Below are 18,469 nucleotides of genomic sequence, written 5' to 3'. Positions count from 1 at the left end.
AGGAGATGGAGATGAGGAAGAAGAACATTCCATGTTTGAGGGAGAGCTGGTGAAAATGCCTGGAGTCTGGAAATTAAGTGTCTTGTTTGAGGAACAGCAAAGAAGCCTGTGTCACTGGATTGAGGAGTACCTGGGAGAGGGTGTCAGGTATGAGAAGACTGGAAAGGTTGGAGGGGGATAGATTATGAAGGGCTTTGAATGCCAAGCAGAGGATGTTACATTTGCTCCTGGAGGTGATAGGGAGCCACTGGAGTTTTGTTAGCTGCTTTGAGGACTGGCAAACAGATTTTCACGTAATAGTCCAAGTTTAGTTGTACCTTAGTTCGAAAAGGTTTGGGTGTCATTCCAGGCCATTTTGTTGGTCTTTCTTTTTTTTTTTTTTTTTTTGGCTGTAGCAGCTCTTTGAGCTGATATCTTTAGATCACAATCTGTAGTAGAGGTGATCAATGTGTATCCTTAAGGCTCAATGCAGTTTTTTTTTAGAGCTTCATGTTATGAATTATAAAAGACATTATTCACAAAACCAGGTTTTGAATCCAAATGAGTAAGTAGAAACTTAATATAGACATTTCTGAGGTTTATCCTGTATAACAAATAGATGCATATTAAACTCTTTCTTGCTGTGATGACCCTGCTCTGTTCTGGCTCCTCCTTTTGAGGAGAAGGACCAGCTATTGTTGGAGGTCCCTGTGACCTATGATCCAGTGATCCTTGGATAGAATGTCTTGTTCATTTCCTGGGTCATATTACTATTTCCTGGGTTATAATTTGCAGCAAAGAAACCACCATCTTACAGGTGGAGCTTCATTATACGCCCTGTGGTTTCTTTGTTAGGGTGTTTGTTCTGCCTCTGCAGATCACACCTCCATCTTGGGTGATTGTCAGCCATGCTTTTCCATATATCCTTCATAGGGAAAGTCTCTGATGCACTTCCCATGGTACTATTAATATTTCAGGAGTGTCATTTTTTTAGCCCATGACCATCTAGTCAGATGTGGCTTGGATGACCTCCTTTCTGCTGCTTCCCACTTTCAAGTTGTGATTGTTAATATACTCCTTATGCCCAGCATGTGTCTTTCGATTGTTCTTTGGACTCCTTGGAGTTGTGATCCTTCTGAGGTCATGGCATTTCTCAATTAACAGTCATATAACAACACTAGAATATTGGGAAGAGGCAATTACTGCAGTGAATAGTCTGGGATTGTTGGAAGAACTCACAGTTGCCCAAATGCAAGACAGCCCAAACCCCTCATACTCTGCTTCGTTTCTAGGCCCTGTCCAACATATACCTGTCCTGATGCCATATTTCTGCCCACTCCCACAGCTTCAGGGTATCTTCTTGTAGTTCAGTTCCATCTGTTTAACATTTCACTACCCAGAAAAACTCAAGTTATCTTCTACAAATGTGGAATTTTGCACATTCTCCTCCGGAATATTTATGGAAATGTTACCCATTCTCCCAATGATGCATATGTGGCCACAAATACGGAACACTATGATCTCTGAAGAAGCAAAGCAGTAGGTGACTCAAAGGGCGATGGAAAGTTGCATGATGAGTGTCAGGGGTTGTGGCAAATCTTCTGTGATGATATGCTTGTGAGAAGTGGGGTCAAAGACATGATGGAGTGCACGTATGATGAGAAGAGGTCACGTGCCCAGAGGGAGAGGGAGCAGATGGATTGCATGAGATACAAATTGAGTGGTTTGTACCCAATATCAAAAGGAACAGGAAGGCCTACAGCATCTGGAGAGTTCCCATGTAGAGAATTTATGGAAAGATGTGGAACAGAATCCAGCAAGATGAAAACCTGTGTATAGGTTGTGGTCTATACCAGCGGCTATTGATATCATAGATCTCAATCTCTACAGATCATCAAAATGTGAAAAAGAGATGAAAGATCCTCGTGCTGATCTCTGGGGTGCCCCAGCTCTGTTCATATTCTTCCCAGCTGCTCCCTGATCCTTAGTGTTGAAATGTTTGCCTTAGGCCTAGAGGGGAGAATGGCTCAAGCTTAGGTTGGGAACTTTTAAAAATTGCTTACTTCTAAATTGGATAATACTTAACCTTTTTTTTAAACCAATTTTCTTTCATATGCACCTCTTATTGTTTGGCATTGGTATATTATTTAAGAATTCGTTTATTTTTTTCCTTTCAAATAAAGCCTAGGAGCTATACTCTTACTGTCCAGTGTATTGCAATAGAGGGTAGAGAGGAAAGACAGAATGCCAAGTTTCCAGAATAGGGCCTTCAGTTAGGGTAGAAAGGGCAGTGGAAGATGGAAAAGATAACTAGAGATTGGAAATGACTTCTTTCTGAATCTAGAGAAATGAAGCGCAGGCATTGTGAAGGGAGTATCAGTAATTAAATTTAATAAGCATTTATTAAGCACTTACAGCCACACTTAGGGCCAAGAGAGACACAAAGTCTAGATGAGGGGTAGTGCTTGTTTGCCCTCGTGGTCTTTACAGTCCCATAAGGGAATAAGACACATACAGACAGCCTCGCGGTAGACGTTCCCCTAACTCACTGACAGGTTTGAATCCCGTAGATTACCCTCGACCTAGTTTAGCCAGTTTACCTAAGATGGTTTGCTGGGGTGCGGCCACTGCACAAGCTACGGCTTCTTGGAGCCACACGTGAGAGGTGTGTCAGGTGGATGAGCAGCCCTGAAAAGGACTCAGAAAGCCCTTACACCAGAGGTGCTAGTCCTCCTTGAACACCCATGGAATGGGCAGATGAGAACAACTTGTTCCAGTGGCCGCGAAGGTTGCTAAAGCAGCTGCCGTGGAGGGCTTAGAGCTTGGTCAGACATCAAAGATGCCGCCGTCATGCACTGGGTCCTGGGCCATTGCCAGTCTGCTTGACTTTTGTCACTGGACTTCGATGATCCTGGAAGGCTGATGACTTTCTGCAACTCTGTCTCACTTAATCGAATTCACCCATAAGTCAAGTCATCACTCTGTGGTATCATTGATCCTCTTCGAGAATGAAAGACAACACACACACACACACATAGATAACTATAATGCCTAGTATTATGTGTTGAGTCCCTCTAAATTCTGTTCCTCTTTAGTGCCAAGCATGGTGCTTAGATGTGCTGAATAAATGTTTGTTAAAGGAATAAGAGAATTACAAATAAGTGCCACATGAGGAGGTCATTTTTGATAGGGGGAAATCCGGGAAGGCTTCCCAGTGGAGGTAGAATTTGTATTGGGTTTTAAAGGATGCCTAAGAAATCAACAGGGGAACCTGAGGCCATCTAGGCATCAGATTTTTTAATTGAGTAAACTTAAGAGGTAGATAGCGGAGTGTGAAAGTTAATTGAGAGGCTATCTTTTAATCTTTAATTCAGTTCCATATCCATGTAAAAAAAAATAATATATATTTTTATATAACAATTACCATTGGTGGCAATTGAGTTTTTTTAAGCATTGTGTCAGTAGTGATGAACTTGAAAAATGCCCCATTCCATTCTTTCCCTCCCCCATTTTAGATGGAAAAATATTAGCCACAAAGGATCAGGGGAGAGGAAAAGGTTTACAACTAACTGTGAGATGGCCAAGTTATCCACATACTGTATTTGCCTGTATTCTGTGGATATTAACATCGCATTAGAGGCAAGTACATCTTTCCACTGTCCTCATGAGAAAATTGAGGTACACGGAACATAAGAAGCCATGCCAAGGGTGTATAAGGGCAATGCCAAGGGCACATAAAGGCAATACCAAGATTACAACTTTCAACCCCAGTATGTCACTTCTTTGCCTTTGAGCCAGCTTACATCCTGACAGCTAAGTGGTCCAGTGAAGAGAGTACTGGACCTGGAGTTAGGACATCCCGAGTTCAGTTCCAGTCACAGACACTTACTGGTTGTGCAACCTCTCAGCCTCAATTTCCTCATCTGTAAAATGGGGATAATAATAGTGCCTACCTTCCAGGATTGCTGTGAGAATCAAATAAGAAAATAGTGCAAAGTCAGCTATCATGATGATTATTATTAAATAGTGTATCTAAGGGGAGAACTTCTATAGTGTTCTTAGAATGTTGGTGCTCACAATATCGACCATTCATTGGAGTTCAAAAGTCTGGCTCCAACCTACCTGTCCAGTGATTTCACACTATTCTTATTCATGTATATATCTTGCCCTCCTTTAATGTAATTTCCTTAAGAAGAGGGACTCTGTTGTTTTTCATCTTCATATCCCCAGCACTGAGTGCCTTGAATATCATAAACACATTATAAATGCCCGCTGAATTTTTTAATTAGAAGTGGAAGGGGCCTCAGGGGCTATCTTGTCCAGCATCTGACAGTTGAGGAAACGGAATTCCCAAGAGAGGCAGCCACTATCCTGAGGTCCCGCACTTGATAGCCTGGCTAAAACAAGAATGCTCTTAGAACCCAGTGCTTTGGGTATGCAAGTACAGATTTAACAAAAGATAATGTGCCTATAAGCAAAGCAGAACGTGGAGAGGCTTTCTCCTAAGACTTAATTTCATTGCTTTTCATTTTATCCCATACCTAATCCCATATCTATTTGATACCTAATGTATTTTTGAGACTGTTCTACACACACACACACACACACACAATCTCTCTCTCTCTCGATATTTGGAGTAAAAAACCATGTTCACTTGAAATATCAGCCAGTAAATTTGTAGATCTATCCTGATAACTTGGAAATGACAATTTTCACCATCTGTCCTAGCAGAACCCCCAAAAAGCACTTCCCATGCTAACAGTTTATTTTTAATGGAGTCTGCTTTGTTCTGTTCAGCTTTCAAGTAAAGCAATATTTATGTATTCATAATAAGTGCATTGCAAATATTTAGATCAATTTGTGATCCAAGTGTCTCAAAATTACAAGTCACTCTATTTTTCTAAAAGTGTTCTCCTAAGAATTTATAACTGTTGAGAGAAGCTACCCTTGCAAAATCCCAGGGATCTTTCCAAACCAAGGATTGCCAGTTGGACAGCTGAGAAAACAGAGAGATGGAAGGTTAAGTGAGTTTCTCATGACTATCACAGACTCACTGAGGAATCTTAGAATCAAACTGTATATCTAGTTTGGGGTTCCATCTCAATTAGTCTCCGATAGTTTTATGCCTCTCTAGATACATTGAATATGTAGTATGGTATATTAAAGTTGTTTCTTGTCTCCCTTCTGGGCTATAAGCTCCATGACAGCAAGAGACCTTGTCTTTTTGAAATATGTGTGCTTCTACCTAGTACCTAGCCTAATGCTGTGCTCACAGTAGGCACTCAATAACTGTTTGAGTGAATGAAATTATGGTCCTTTGTGTCTTTAAAGAAAGGTGTGTTATTTATGCTTTGAACATTTAAATAAAATTATTTTTCCATGGTTGCATAACATATAAGCAAATGAATAGTTTTGATATCTTATGAGTTTTCATTTTCCTTTTCACCAGAAAATGATTTCTTTTCATAAAAATGTTTGAAAAAAATGTAGTTTCTTATTGAATTGTGGTTTAAAATATATGTGGTGGGGAAATGAATTTTATAAACCTATGTCCAAATAATATACTGTAACCGAAGACTTTTTTTTTTCTTTTTTGGATCCCTCAATGCTATTCTGATTCATGGGAAATTGATGGTACATTATTTTCTCTAATAGCTTTGGTGTTGATCTTTTAGCATTCATACCACCTAGTGTGCAGTTACTGTAGCTATGTGACCTAAATAATTCAAGTTCCTTTAGCAACAGCAGGCTAAAGGTCTTCTCTTTAAATTATTTATGGCGTCTTCTATAATGCTTTGTGTCAAGTATTCTATTAGTTTCTCCTGCTTGAGACTGTGAGATTCAAGAAATGACTTTGTCACACTGAATGATTGGAATTTTTGGAGAAATTACAATTGTTTACCTTCTTCAGGAAGACTTACCAAAGGAACAATGCCATGTTTTGTAGCAAGAACCTTCGCCCAGCCCTTCTTGGGCGATTACAGCTGAATTTGGTATGGATTCAGAGGGGTGGTTTGCAGTCAATGGTTGGAAGTATTTGGTTAAATGGCATCACAGTGGCTCTTATCAGCTCTATCCAGGTAAAGTGCTTAGCGGAACATTAGAAAAATTCCACCCTGGGTATGTACACATAGTAGTTTTCATGAACAGACCGAAAGAAGTATGTTTGGTGCGTGACCACTGCTATCTATAGTTACATGGGGTGAGGAATGTAAATGTTTTTATTTTATAATTGAAGTCTGATCTTGAGTTGTATTTGAAAAAAGTGAGTACAATTATGATTTGGGGAATATAATAAGAGGTTTAAAAAGTTAAATATAATGAATTATTAAATTTAAGTAAAATTCCATTTTAGGCATTTGCAAATAAATCTTCATTATTAATGGGCAAATAGATTGTATTTAATAATAAAAATTTGTAATGATAATTTCCATTTCAGTTTTATTTTTTTAAACAAAATTTAAGAACCTTTTAAAATGTTCCAGTGGGACAGCATTCCTGTGAATTTAACTAGTTTATGAAAATGTGCAAGTGTTTAGTATAACGTGATGGGTTTTTAAAAACAGACTTTTTTTCTGAAGTCAGATTTTCAGTTACAAAGACAAATAAATTTATGTGTTTTGAACAGTGTGCATAAGAGAATCAGGCAAAGAAGGCCTTGAGAACAGGCTAATGTATCACAAACTGATGGCTGGTGTATTTTAGGCTCATCTTTGCTGTTAGTAAGAACTATAGCATTTACCATGATATTTGAAGAATGTTAGATGCTTCTGTGTGATTAGAGGAATTCTGAAGAAGGGTTTTTTTTGTTGTTGTTTTAAAGAAGTTATTTATGGAATAACTTTAGTTCTTGAAATGGTCACCAGAGAAGAGCTAACTTTCTACACATGCTCAGCTACATGTGAAAATGCTAATATGAATCTGACAGTTTAAATGAATTTCACTCACTTTAGGTGTGACACAAAAGAGTCGTGCGTTATCAAACTCTAGAGTGTGCTTTGCTTCATACACTGGATGGGCTCTTGAAAGTTCTGTGCTAATTAGACTGTTTTTGGTTTTGTTTTGGTAAGTCAAGTTCTATTTTAAATTTGCTAGCAGATGGCTAGGTTGTAAAGACCCCTATAGTGAATCCTTTTGTATGACAAATATCTTTTTGTAATGCTAATAACTACTCCTTAATTTTCATCTGTTTTGTAAGTTTAGATTTTACTGTAGTACAAAGAATGGTACCTTTGGAGTCACTTATCTGTGTGACCTTGGACAAATCCCTTAACATTTCTGGCCATCCATACAATGAAGAAGAGCTTTTAAAATGTCCATCATGGTTCCAAATTCTACGCCCTTCTGTTCTTCAAGCGCATCTTCTTAAGGCAGTATACACCTTGTGTGACTTTCATCATTTCCCTCCACAACAAATACACCAAGTTCATTCTTTGATTACTATTTTAGTGAGTCAATATTATCAGCAGAATCTAGGCAGATGAGCTTGTGCATTTATCATTCTAGTAATCCTCGGTTAGGAAATATCTGGAAAACATTAGGCAATCTTGAGTTAGAAGCTGCTTCTTACCTTTTTCTTCCGTCTTCATGGGATTTCATCAGCTTATCTTTAATCACCAATTTTTTAGTGCAGAAACTCTTGAACAGTATACTCCTCCTGGGTGAGACAGCCGTTATCTTTATTTCCATTGAATGATAGAAGTATCTTTGTAATCACCTCATCTTGTTTAAGGTAAACATAAAAACAATGTGAATAAAAATTTGAGTTATTTCCCTGGGATTTTGCTCAAGCAAAATCAGATTGGGAAGAGAGAACTAATTCCATATCCAAGAGTGGTTGCCTTGTCTTATTGTAGTAACAGCTCAAGTTTCTCTTCTGATTTACTTATTCTCCACTGCAAACTTAAGGAGGTAGGAAGCACAGATAAGGAAACTGAGGCTCAGAGATATTGACTTGCCAACAATCTGGTAGCTAGCAAATGACAGAGCTAGGATTCAAACCCACATCTTCAGACACTAAACCTAGTACTCCTATGTACATACATGTGTCCATGCACACACATGTGTGAGGTTCAGTGACTTGCTGAAAGTCACAAAACCAGAGTGTGTGAGAGGTGAGATTTGAATTCAGGTCTTCCTAGCACCCAGGCTGTCTCTATGCACTATATCATATTACCTCTCATTCATTTATTTATGAATATATAAACACATATATATTTGTGTGTATATATATATGTGTGTATATATGTATATATATTATTTAGTCAAAAACCCATTAGGTACATACATTTATTTAGCATGATCGTGATAGTAATCATAGTAGCTCACATGTCAATAAATAGTTGTTTAACATTTACAAAGCACTTTTCTCATAATCATCTTGGGGTGTAAGTAGCACAGATACTATCCTAATTTTACAAATGGCAGCACTAACACAAACGCTTCATTTTTTTCCTGATTAACATAGATCTTTGTTTTCTGTCCAGAATGACACCTTAGTGTTTTATTTGGCTCTTTTTCTTCGTTTTATTCTTTACTGTTCTTTAGTCTAATTTATCTGTTGATCAAAAATTCTAGTGTAAGTACTATATTTTTTGGTTTAGCAATTAGGAATCTTATCTGTTACTTCCTTAAATCTGTTTTTTTCCTTAGTCACATGCCATTTGCATGTATTGGTATCTATGTATACACATAGTCAAAAATCTAGAGAAATAGTTTCCATTTCATTCTTTATTACTCATCTTCACATATGTATGTAAGAATTAGTGATTAAAAACTGACATGTGCCAAGGAATTCTTTTAAAAAGACTTTTAATATGAAACTGTTCAATTCACATGGTGTGGTATTTCCCACAATAGAATTAAATCTTTTAGTTGGTCATGGCTTTAGAACCTGTCAGTAATTTAGATTGTATATTATAGATTTATATATGTTGATGGTTTTTAATTCTAGAGATGAGGCAAATTAGTATTTTTAGAAATCAGTTTATTCAATAAATGGGTCAGTTTTCCCATTTATATATATATATATACGCATATGTGTATATATATTTATACACACATACATACATTATTCTATTTTCTGTGTGGTCTGTCATGGTTTGGCAGCAAAATGCCAACGCATTATCATTAGACTTGTAGAACTGATGGAATTTTAGGTCCTTTTATTTAGAGACTCGCATTTTGTTCAGAAATGCCAACTTTAGAGTCCAGTGTCCTGAGAAAATTTGTGAAGATTTGTGCATTGAGAATCTTTGAGAACAGTAGCTACCTGGTCAAATATAGAGTCCTGAGAACTCCCTGTCTTTAACATTCCATTTCCTGCCTGCCTTCATACTTTCACACAATCCTCATGCCTGGAATACACGCCCTCCTCATCTCCTCCCAGAATTTTTGTTTTCCTTCAAGGCTCAGTTTAGATATAACCTCCTCCTCCTTGAACCCCGCCCTCCCCCCCAGTTGTTAGCATGCTCTGACTTCCAGACTGTTCTTGTACTTGTCGTTTCCTCATTTGTGTACATGTTGTACACTTAAACATATGCTCCTCTAGGGACTGTCTTACGTTTGTCTTTGTATCCCCAGGGCCTACTAGTGCAGTGACTTGTGTAGAGTAGGTGTTTAATAAATGTTTAGCAAACCGAATGAAGAAAATTCATTTCATAGAAAGCCTATGAGAGTGGTGAGACCTGACTATAGGAAGAGAAAAACTTCTGCCTTCTGCTCCAACCATTCTTAGAATCAGAGAGTAGGAAGGTACCCTAGAGACCATCTCACACAACCTTGTTATTATATAAAGAAGGATGGAGGTTGGACCAGTAATTTAATTGAGATAGAGAATTCCCAGATGATGAAATGCCTTCTACCAATGCAGGGCAACTTCGTCTCTGCAGCTGGATCCCAGATAGGTTAAGTAACTTGCCCAGGGTCACACAGCCAGTGTGTGTCACAATCAGGATGAACTCAAGCCTCCGTGGTTCCAAGGTATATCCACTATGCAATGGTGGTTCTTGTTTTATAAATGGGGAAATGAAACCCCGTAAAGGCTCTCGCAGGGTCTTTCACCTAGTAAAGGCAAGAGGTAGAATCTAGGTATCTTGGCTCCCAGTTCAATGCTCTTTTCATTGAACCATTCTGCTTCCAACCTTCTGTTCTAATTAACAGAAGGATAGCATACTTGATGATAACACCGATTGCTTCAACTATACTTTGACCCTTAAACTTTTGCTCATAAATCATGGCTCCATAGAGCTGCCTTTATCACTTCTCCATCTCTAGAACCAGATAGTGACTTTCCTTTATGTAAATTGGCGTTAATGTTTGATCCTTCATTGTCCCATCGCTTCTGTACATATTTGCCAATTCTTAGCTTCTTGCTTGGATAGTGCATAATCTGGGAATAACTGTCCTGTACCTGGGAGAAAGTCGTGGCATAAATTTTTGAAACTACAGATCTCACTGTTGAGAAAATGTCTTCTCTACCTTTAGTTTATTACAGTGTCAAGAGTGCCAAGTTACACTTGAAGCCACAGATAACTATTCATTAAGTTACTTCCACAAATACTTCCATTAAGTTGGGGAAGTTCAAACATTCCACTAAGGCAGCCTTGGCATGGTGGCCAAGGTAACACAGTTAAGTAGCATGGTTTATAGAACAACCAATTTATAAGTAGTCCTTTTAACTCTATGTTCATACTTCTAATTCTTAAATATCAGGAACCTGTGACTTAGGGGTGAACTTCCGTGTAATGTTACATATGATGCCTCTGCCAATTGACCTGGCTGAGTCATTCACGCGGGCATGTGAGAGCTGCCATACACCATTAAAACTTATAGTGACCTATAATCAACTACTCCTTCCTCCATTTTCAAAGGAGTGAATCAATGGAAGATTTTGAACATCTCCTCTGACAGGCCACTCACCCCTGAACTAAGCCTAAGCTTAGAATCTTTCTGGCATGCCACTAACAAGCTGTGTGATTTTGAGTAAATCACTTTGCTTCCCAATGTCTCAGTTCTTCCTCTCCAAAATGAATGGGCTAGCTGATTTCTTAGATCCCTTTCAACTTCAATATTTCATGATTCAGCACCAGTAGAATATAATCTCCTAGAGAACAGATTATGTTCCACTCCCTCGTCCCAGCCCCTCATCCAAAATTGGTCAAGTCAATGAAAAAATTACTCAGCCTGCATTTTTTGATTTGTGTTTTAATGTTCTCTGTAGTCTGTATGCCTTAATACAGGACATGGCAAATAGTGCTCATTACATACTTAGCAATAGCATTGGTTTCATGTCCTCCAACAGAATCCGTGATATTATTGAGCTGAATATTTTAGTTACAGGATGAAGTCAATACACTTTTCTCACTCTGTCTTTAGTAAGGATGTGGCTATGTTGTTCACAAATGCAATTCTTCTCCACAATAGAATATTTACTCTACCAGCTTAGTGATAATAGCCTTGGAAGTAACATAAAATTGCTGTTGTCCATGGTTTCTTCTATTGAAACTTGTTGTTTCTTCTTTCTTTGGTGGTGAGAATGTTTTGATTACTCCTTTTCTCTACAAATTTCTTTCTTTTTCCTATCTAAAATGCTTGTAAAACTTTGAATATTTTGTTCTTCCTGTTATAGAAAGTGGCAGATCATGACCCCAGCCTGAAAAGGTGGTATGCCTATATGTGTGCGTGTGTGTTGGTTTATAATAAAATCATGCTTTCTGTCACTTTGAATCCCAAAACACACAGCCAAATTAAGCTTGGTCTACATTCATGGCCACCTTTATACTCCACTCCCCCGACAATGGTTCATTTCCAACTAGGCTTCTATTGTAATTTATTCTGTTTACTTATGTTCTGTCCTTCACAAACAGAAGTCATCCACAAAGCGAGAGCTTGGGCCGGATATTCTCTAAGGTCTCTGAACACCATGATTACATAATAATATACTACTGTTGCACTTTAAAATTCGCAAAGCCTTTTCCCCACCACCACCACGTAAGGATTGAGAACAAATATTCTCATCCTCATTTTACAGATGTTTAAAGATTTTATTAGAGTCAAGAAGTGAAATGATTTAGTCATTTTATAAAGTCATGGAATGGACCAACTGGCAACACTGGCTTATGCTGTTAAAGTACTTTGAAGAGTGTAGAACCCTAAGTAAGTGTAAGATAACTTTTATCACTCTTTAGGTGAAGGTGGTGCCAGTGACAGCCATCAGTAGGACCTGCCTCCTGAGTTAGATGCTTTTTTTCTTTTCTTCCTTCTCCCTGACGTGCTGAGGTGCTTCCCATTCAAACTGCCCAGACCTAGAGGCAACTTAGTACAATAGAAGGAGCATTGGCCCTGGAGCCAGGGGACCTTGATTTAGATTCTACCTCTTTGAGACCTTGGCAGTTGCTTAAAGTCTCTGGGTCTTAGTTTCCTCATCTAAGGGTTGGACTAGATGGCCTCTGAAGTCCCTTGTATCCCCATTGCTCTGACTCAGTGAACTTGGTGATCCTTTGACTTTGTTCTGTTCCATATACACTCTCTAATCAGTCTGACTTGTGACTAACAGCATACATTATTGAGATGATCCCCTGAGGTTAAGCATGCAGCTGGGACAGCAGAAGATGTCACATCTATCTGGTACACACTAAAATTTAAACCAGTGACTGTGGCCTTTAGCACATTGCTTCTAATCAACCACAGATAACTTATCCTGATTATACCATGCGTACACAGCCACCTGAGTGCTTTATCTTTAAGACACATGTATTTCCCAAGACTGCCTAAAAACATATTTGATGAAGAACTATGATTTTTATATTTTAAAATGTAGCCAGACCATATACTAGATAATTTATTTATACACAGATGAATTCACGTTTGTGGTACTGGCATTGAATCAACTACTCAGAATATTATGACAATTAAAATTTGAATTTAGTGGTATACAGTGCTAATAACATTGTATTATGTTTTATGGTAAACAGTGTAATAACATTCTTTCTCCAAAATTGTGGACTTTATTTGATTCATTGGATAAATACATAATGGAGCTTTTTTGGTTATTTATTTTCCATTTCAAAAAGGAGAATATATTATTCAAGGACACTTAACAGTAATGGTAGCCAAAGGATTATCACCTTCTCTTTTCCCAGCTCACTCAAGATAGAAGCTCATATGGTATGCAGTTTAATGTATGCCCTGGAAAACAGGTGCTCAAAATGTCTTTGCATAAGCAGATACTACTTCTATTTGGACTTTTTTATTCTAACATTTAATTATCATGATGACCTCATTTCCTCCTTCTTTACGTAGAAATATGTCTGAAGGCTGATTATTTCCTTTTTAAAAAGAAAATCTAATAGATGGAAAACTGGAGGGTCATTCTTTACCTTTTAATGTTTATGCTGAAAACTGAAATACAGTGCTACAGATTGTTAAAGACTAAAAAGAATGCATTTGTATTTTTCCAACAGAGTTAAACAGTACTGATTTGAAAGACTGTGTTAGCAACAACAGCCTCAGTAGCAATGCCAGCCTTCCCAGCGTGCAGAGTTGCAGAAGACTTCGGGAAAGGAGAGTTGCAAGTTGGGCTGTTTCATTCGAGCGTCTTTTGCAGGATCCCATTGGTGTTAGATACTTTTCTGTAAGTAAGAAAGGGAGACAGTGAAACTTGTTGAGACAAAGCAGAAGCATGTGTTTATAGTTTTTACAGAATTTCCAAAGGGTCCCCAAGGAATAATAAAGTCAAGTTCTTGGTCCAGAGGTTAAAATAATTTTTAACGGTTTCTATTTTTTTTTAATTTTGTGGCATTGCTTTACATTGTCCCTCATTGGGCCCCATATTTAGTCTGGTCCTGTTGCCTCTACTTCCATTGAAAGTAAGTTGGGTATATTGGGAGACATCTTAAGTTTGGCCAAAGCCTATAATGCTCCACAATAGTAATTTTCACATTGTTTTGGCTTGACATGCTCCTGCTCCTTCTTCTAGCCATGGGCTTAAAGGCCTTACCCAGAAACAGGGCAGAACAGTGTCACTCACACCCACCCACCCACACACACACACACACTGGTTTACAGGCATTTGTAGTGACTAGCATCCCAGAAGGAGGAAAAAAAGATGAGAAATTCCTCTACCTTATTTATTCAACGTTTCACAGTTACAAAGTCTGGTTTTCCTTGAATTTTCTGTTCAGTGCTTCCTTTTCAGAAATGTATCTATGCATTTAGGTTTCAACAATAATAAAAACTAGTCTTAAACTCTTAAGAAATTCAAGGCTGTTAGAATAATTGAGGAGAAGTGACCAACCCTCTTTTTGCTGGATCTTCACTTCTCATGGAGGAACCCACAACACAGAGCAGTCTCTACAAAAGCTGAAGATAAGAAAAAAAGGAGGGAAAGAACATGAGACAACAACACATTAAACAAAAACTTAGCTTTCATCATTAAGGCTGCAATTTTAACTCTTGATATTTTTTCCCTAGGATTTTCTAAGGAAAGAATTCAGTGAAGAAAATATTTTGTTCTGGCAGGCCTGTGAATATTTTAGCCATGTACCTGCACATGACAAAAAAGAGGTAATATCAATTATACATATGAAATGATTAATAAAATAAGATGAAAGAACAGTGTTGCTTTCCCATGTGTACTCTAAACTTATGATTAGTATCTACAATATTTTGGAAGGTTAAATTTTAACTCAGATGGGCTGGAATCAGGAAGACCTGAATTCAAATCCAGCCTTAGACACTTTGCTAGCTGTGTGGCCCTGGGCAGATCATTTAGCCTTTTGCTTCAGTTTCCTCATCTGTAAAATGAACTGGAGAAGGAAATAGCAAACCATTCCAGTATCTCTGCCAACAAAACCCCACATGGCATCACGAAGAGTTGGACATGATGGAAATGGCTGAACAACAACAATGTTAAATTAATTATGGACATTCCTTTTTTGATGCAGTTCCCTCTCTATATATACATATATATATACACATATATAATATTTAATTTTGGTGATGTGAGAATTTTTATAAAAGAAGTCTTAGCAAGCATTATCTAGGAGAAACAATCCTGGGTCTGTAGTCAGAGGGCATAGGTTCAAAGGCTAGCTTTATCTACTTACTAAGTAGTGTGCACCACAAGCAAGATACTTGCCATCTTTGGGCTTCAGTATTCTCATCTAGAAAATGAGGGTGTTAGACTATTCCTTTCTAACTATAAATTCTGTGATCTCATGATTAGGAAGAATATCATGAAAAAAAGAGTAAACAGCTTGGTAAAGGAGGCCCAAAAATACTGAAGAAATTAGCGCTTTAAAAAACAGAATAATAGGCCAAATGGTAAAAGAAGCACAAAAATCTGCTGAAGAGAACTTAAAAAGCACAGTTGACCAAATGGAAAAAAAAGATATACAAAAATTCACTGAAGAAAAGAACTCATTAAAAAGAATTAGCCAAATGGAAAAGGAGGTACAGAAGCTCACTAAGGAAAATAATTCCTTAAAAATAATAATTGGGCAAGTGGAATCTCATCAGTCCGTGAGACATCAAGAAACAATAAAACAAAATCAAAAGAATTAAAAAGTAAAAAGAAAATGTGAAAAATCTCTTTGGAAAACAGCTCACCTGGAAAATAGATCAAGGAGAGATAATTTAAAAGTTATTGGACTACCTGAAAGCTGTAATGAAAAAAAGAGCCTAGACATCACCTTTGAAGAAATTATCAAGGAAAACTGACCTGAGATTCTAGAACCAGAGGGTAAAATAGAAATTGAAAGAATCCACCAATCACCTCCTGAAAGAGATCCCAAAATGAAAACTCCCAGGAATATTATAGCCAAATTCCAGAGCTTCTAAGTCAAGGAGAAAGTATTGTAAGTAGCCAGAAAGAAATAATTCAAATATCGTGGAACCACAGTAAAGACAACACAAGATTTAGCAGCTTCTGTATTAAAGTCTCAGAGGGCTTGAATATGATAATACAAAGGACAGAGGAGTCAGGATTACAGCCAAGAATCACCTATCCAGTAAAATTGAGTATAATCCTTCAGGAGAAAAAAAATGGAAATTTAATGAAATAGAGGACTTTCAAGCATTCCTGATGAAAAGACCAGGGTTGAATATAAAATTTGACTTTCAAATACAAAACTCAAGAGAAGCATCAAAAGATAAACAGTCAGAAGAGCTATCCTAAGAGATTCAATAAAGTTAAACTGTTTACCTTTCTATAAGGGAGATTGATAGATTATCTTCTAAGAATTTTGTCATCATTAGGCAGTTAGAAGGAGTGTATATAGACGGAGGGCACAAGTATGAGTTGAATATGATGGTATGATACCTAGAAAAATAAAATTAAGGGGTGAGAAAGAGGAATGCATTGGGAGAAGGGGAAAGGGAGAGGTAGAATGGGGTAAATTATCTCACATGAAAGAGGCACAAAAAAGCTTTTACAGTGGAGGGGAATATGAGGAGTGTGGGGGAGGCACTTGAACCTTACTCTCATTGGAATTGGTTCAAAGAGGGAATAACACACATAAACACACACACTTAGTTGGATATAGAAATATAGCTTGCCTTATAGGAAAGTAGGAGAGGAAGGAGATAAGAAAAGCAGGGCACTGATAGAAGGGAGGGCTGATTGGGGGAGGGGGTAGTCAGAAACAAAACATTTTTGAGGATAGACAGGGTAAAAGGGGGGAGAGAGAGAGACAGAGAGAAAGGAGGAAAATAGGATGGAGGGAAATACACAGTAATCATAACTGAAAACATTTTTACAGCAAGTTTCTGTGATAAAGGCCTCACTTCTCAAATATATAGAGAACTGAGTCAAATTTATATGATTACAAGTTATTCTCAAATTGATAAATGGTCAAAGGATATGAACAGGCGGTTTTTAGATGAAGAACTCAAAGCTATCTATAGTCATATGAAAAAAATATTCTAAATCATTTTCGATTAGAGAAACGCATATTAAAACAACTCTGAGGCACCACCCCATGCCTTTTAGATTAGCTAATATAACAGAAAAGGAAAATGACAAATGTTAGCCGGAATGTGGGAAAATTGATATGCTAATGTACTTTCAGTCAAATTGTGAAATGATCCAACCATTCTGGAGAGTAATTTGGAACCATGCCCTTTGATCCAGCAATACCACTTACTAGATCTGTATCCCAAAGAGATAAAAAACAAAAAGGTAAAGGACCTCTATGTACAAAAAATATTTATAGTGGCTCTTTTTGTGGTGGCAAAGAATTGGAAATTGAGGAGATGCCCATCAAGTGGGGAATGGCTAAACAAGTTGTGGTATATGATTGTGATGTTGTGCTATAAGAACTGGTGAGCAGGATGCTCTCAGGAAAACCTGGAAAGACTTATGGAAACTGATGCAAAGTGAAATGAGCAGGACCAGGAGAACATTGAGCACAATAACAGAAATATTGTATGATGATCAACTGTGAATGACTTAGCTATTCTCAGCAATATAGTGATCCAAGACAGTTCTAAAGGACTTCTAAAGGACTTATGATGAAAAATGCTATCCACCTCCCTTAAAAAAAATTGATGGAGTCTGAATGCAGATCAAAGCATACTTTTAAAAACTTTATTTTTCTTGGGTTTTTTTGGGGGCAGGGGAGGGTCTGTATTTTTTTCACAACATGACTAACGTGGAAATATGTTTTGCATGACTGCACATGTATAACCTATATCAAATTGCTTGCCTTCTCAAGGAGGCAGGACCAGGAGGAAAGGAAAGAATTTGGAACTCAAAAATTTTAAAAAATGAATGTTAATTATTTTTACATGTAATTGGGAAAAATAAAATGTTTTAAAAAACAAAGGCAAAGTAAGACTTGCAGCTTCTTTCTGGGGGTATTTATGTAGTCTAGGTTTATTCCTTTTGTAACAAGGTGATTAAAGTAATAAGCTCACAACAAAAATCATTGTTTAATGGAAAGGGCAGTGCATCTGTTCTGGTACTGCAAAGACCAGGCTTCTGTTTCCAGCTCTGTCATTTTCTTTCTGTATGTCACCAACACCTCCATTTTGGGTAATCACTATGGTCCTCATCATTGTCACTCAGATGTCTATAGCACTCTAAGATTTACCCTTTCCTCACAATAACCCTGTGAGACAGGAAGGGCACATTTTACAAATGAAGAAATTCAGATTCACAGAGGGAAAAGTCACAGGACCCAGTCGGATTTAACCCCAGGTCTGATGGCTTAAAGCCCACCACTATTTCATTACATCCTATTACAAGTCTCTTTCCCTCTCTAGACTTCCCTTTCTTCATCTGTGGGAGTAGGTGATCCCTGAGGAGACTTTCTACTCTACAATTCTAACTTTTATTTCTGTGACTCCATTTACCTTTGTGCTCAGTCCTACCCACAGCCATGAATTAATTTTTTTCAGGACCTGTTATAGTTTAAGTTGTCATGACCATAGATGACCATATCTATAGGAACTTCTCAGCCTTCGGACTAATTTAAGGATAATGGTTAAG

At 37.6% G+C, this 18,469-nt stretch overlaps 1 protein-coding gene and 1 non-coding gene across 5 annotated transcripts in view; one reads left to right on the top strand and one right to left on the bottom strand.

The window, feature by feature from the left end:
- RGS12 (regulator of G protein signaling 12) overlaps positions 1–18,469 on the top strand; it is a 211,118-nt gene that overhangs the window by 122,556 nt on the left and 70,093 nt on the right. For all 4 annotated transcript variants that reach the window (XM_036764419.1, XM_036764416.1, XM_036764417.1 and 1 more), the window contains 2 exons: positions 13,443–13,612; positions 14,452–14,544. In XM_036764419.1, coding sequence (XP_036620314.1) covers positions 13,443–13,612; positions 14,452–14,544 — 263 coding nt within the window. The remainder of the gene's footprint in view (positions 1–13,442; positions 13,613–14,451; positions 14,545–18,469) is intronic.
- On the bottom strand, positions 4,723–4,816 carry LOC118855643. The gene has a single exon (XR_005010805.1). It is a non-coding gene; the product is annotated as a small nucleolar RNA SNORD116 (small nucleolar RNA).

This window comes from Trichosurus vulpecula, chromosome 6 (genome assembly GCF_011100635.1).
Source record: "Trichosurus vulpecula isolate mTriVul1 chromosome 6, mTriVul1.pri, whole genome shotgun sequence".
Lineage (NCBI taxonomy): Eukaryota > Metazoa > Chordata > Mammalia > Diprotodontia > Phalangeridae > Trichosurus > Trichosurus vulpecula.
The sequence above is the reverse complement of the archived record's forward strand: the minus strand, read 5'-3'. Positions and strand labels throughout refer to the sequence as shown.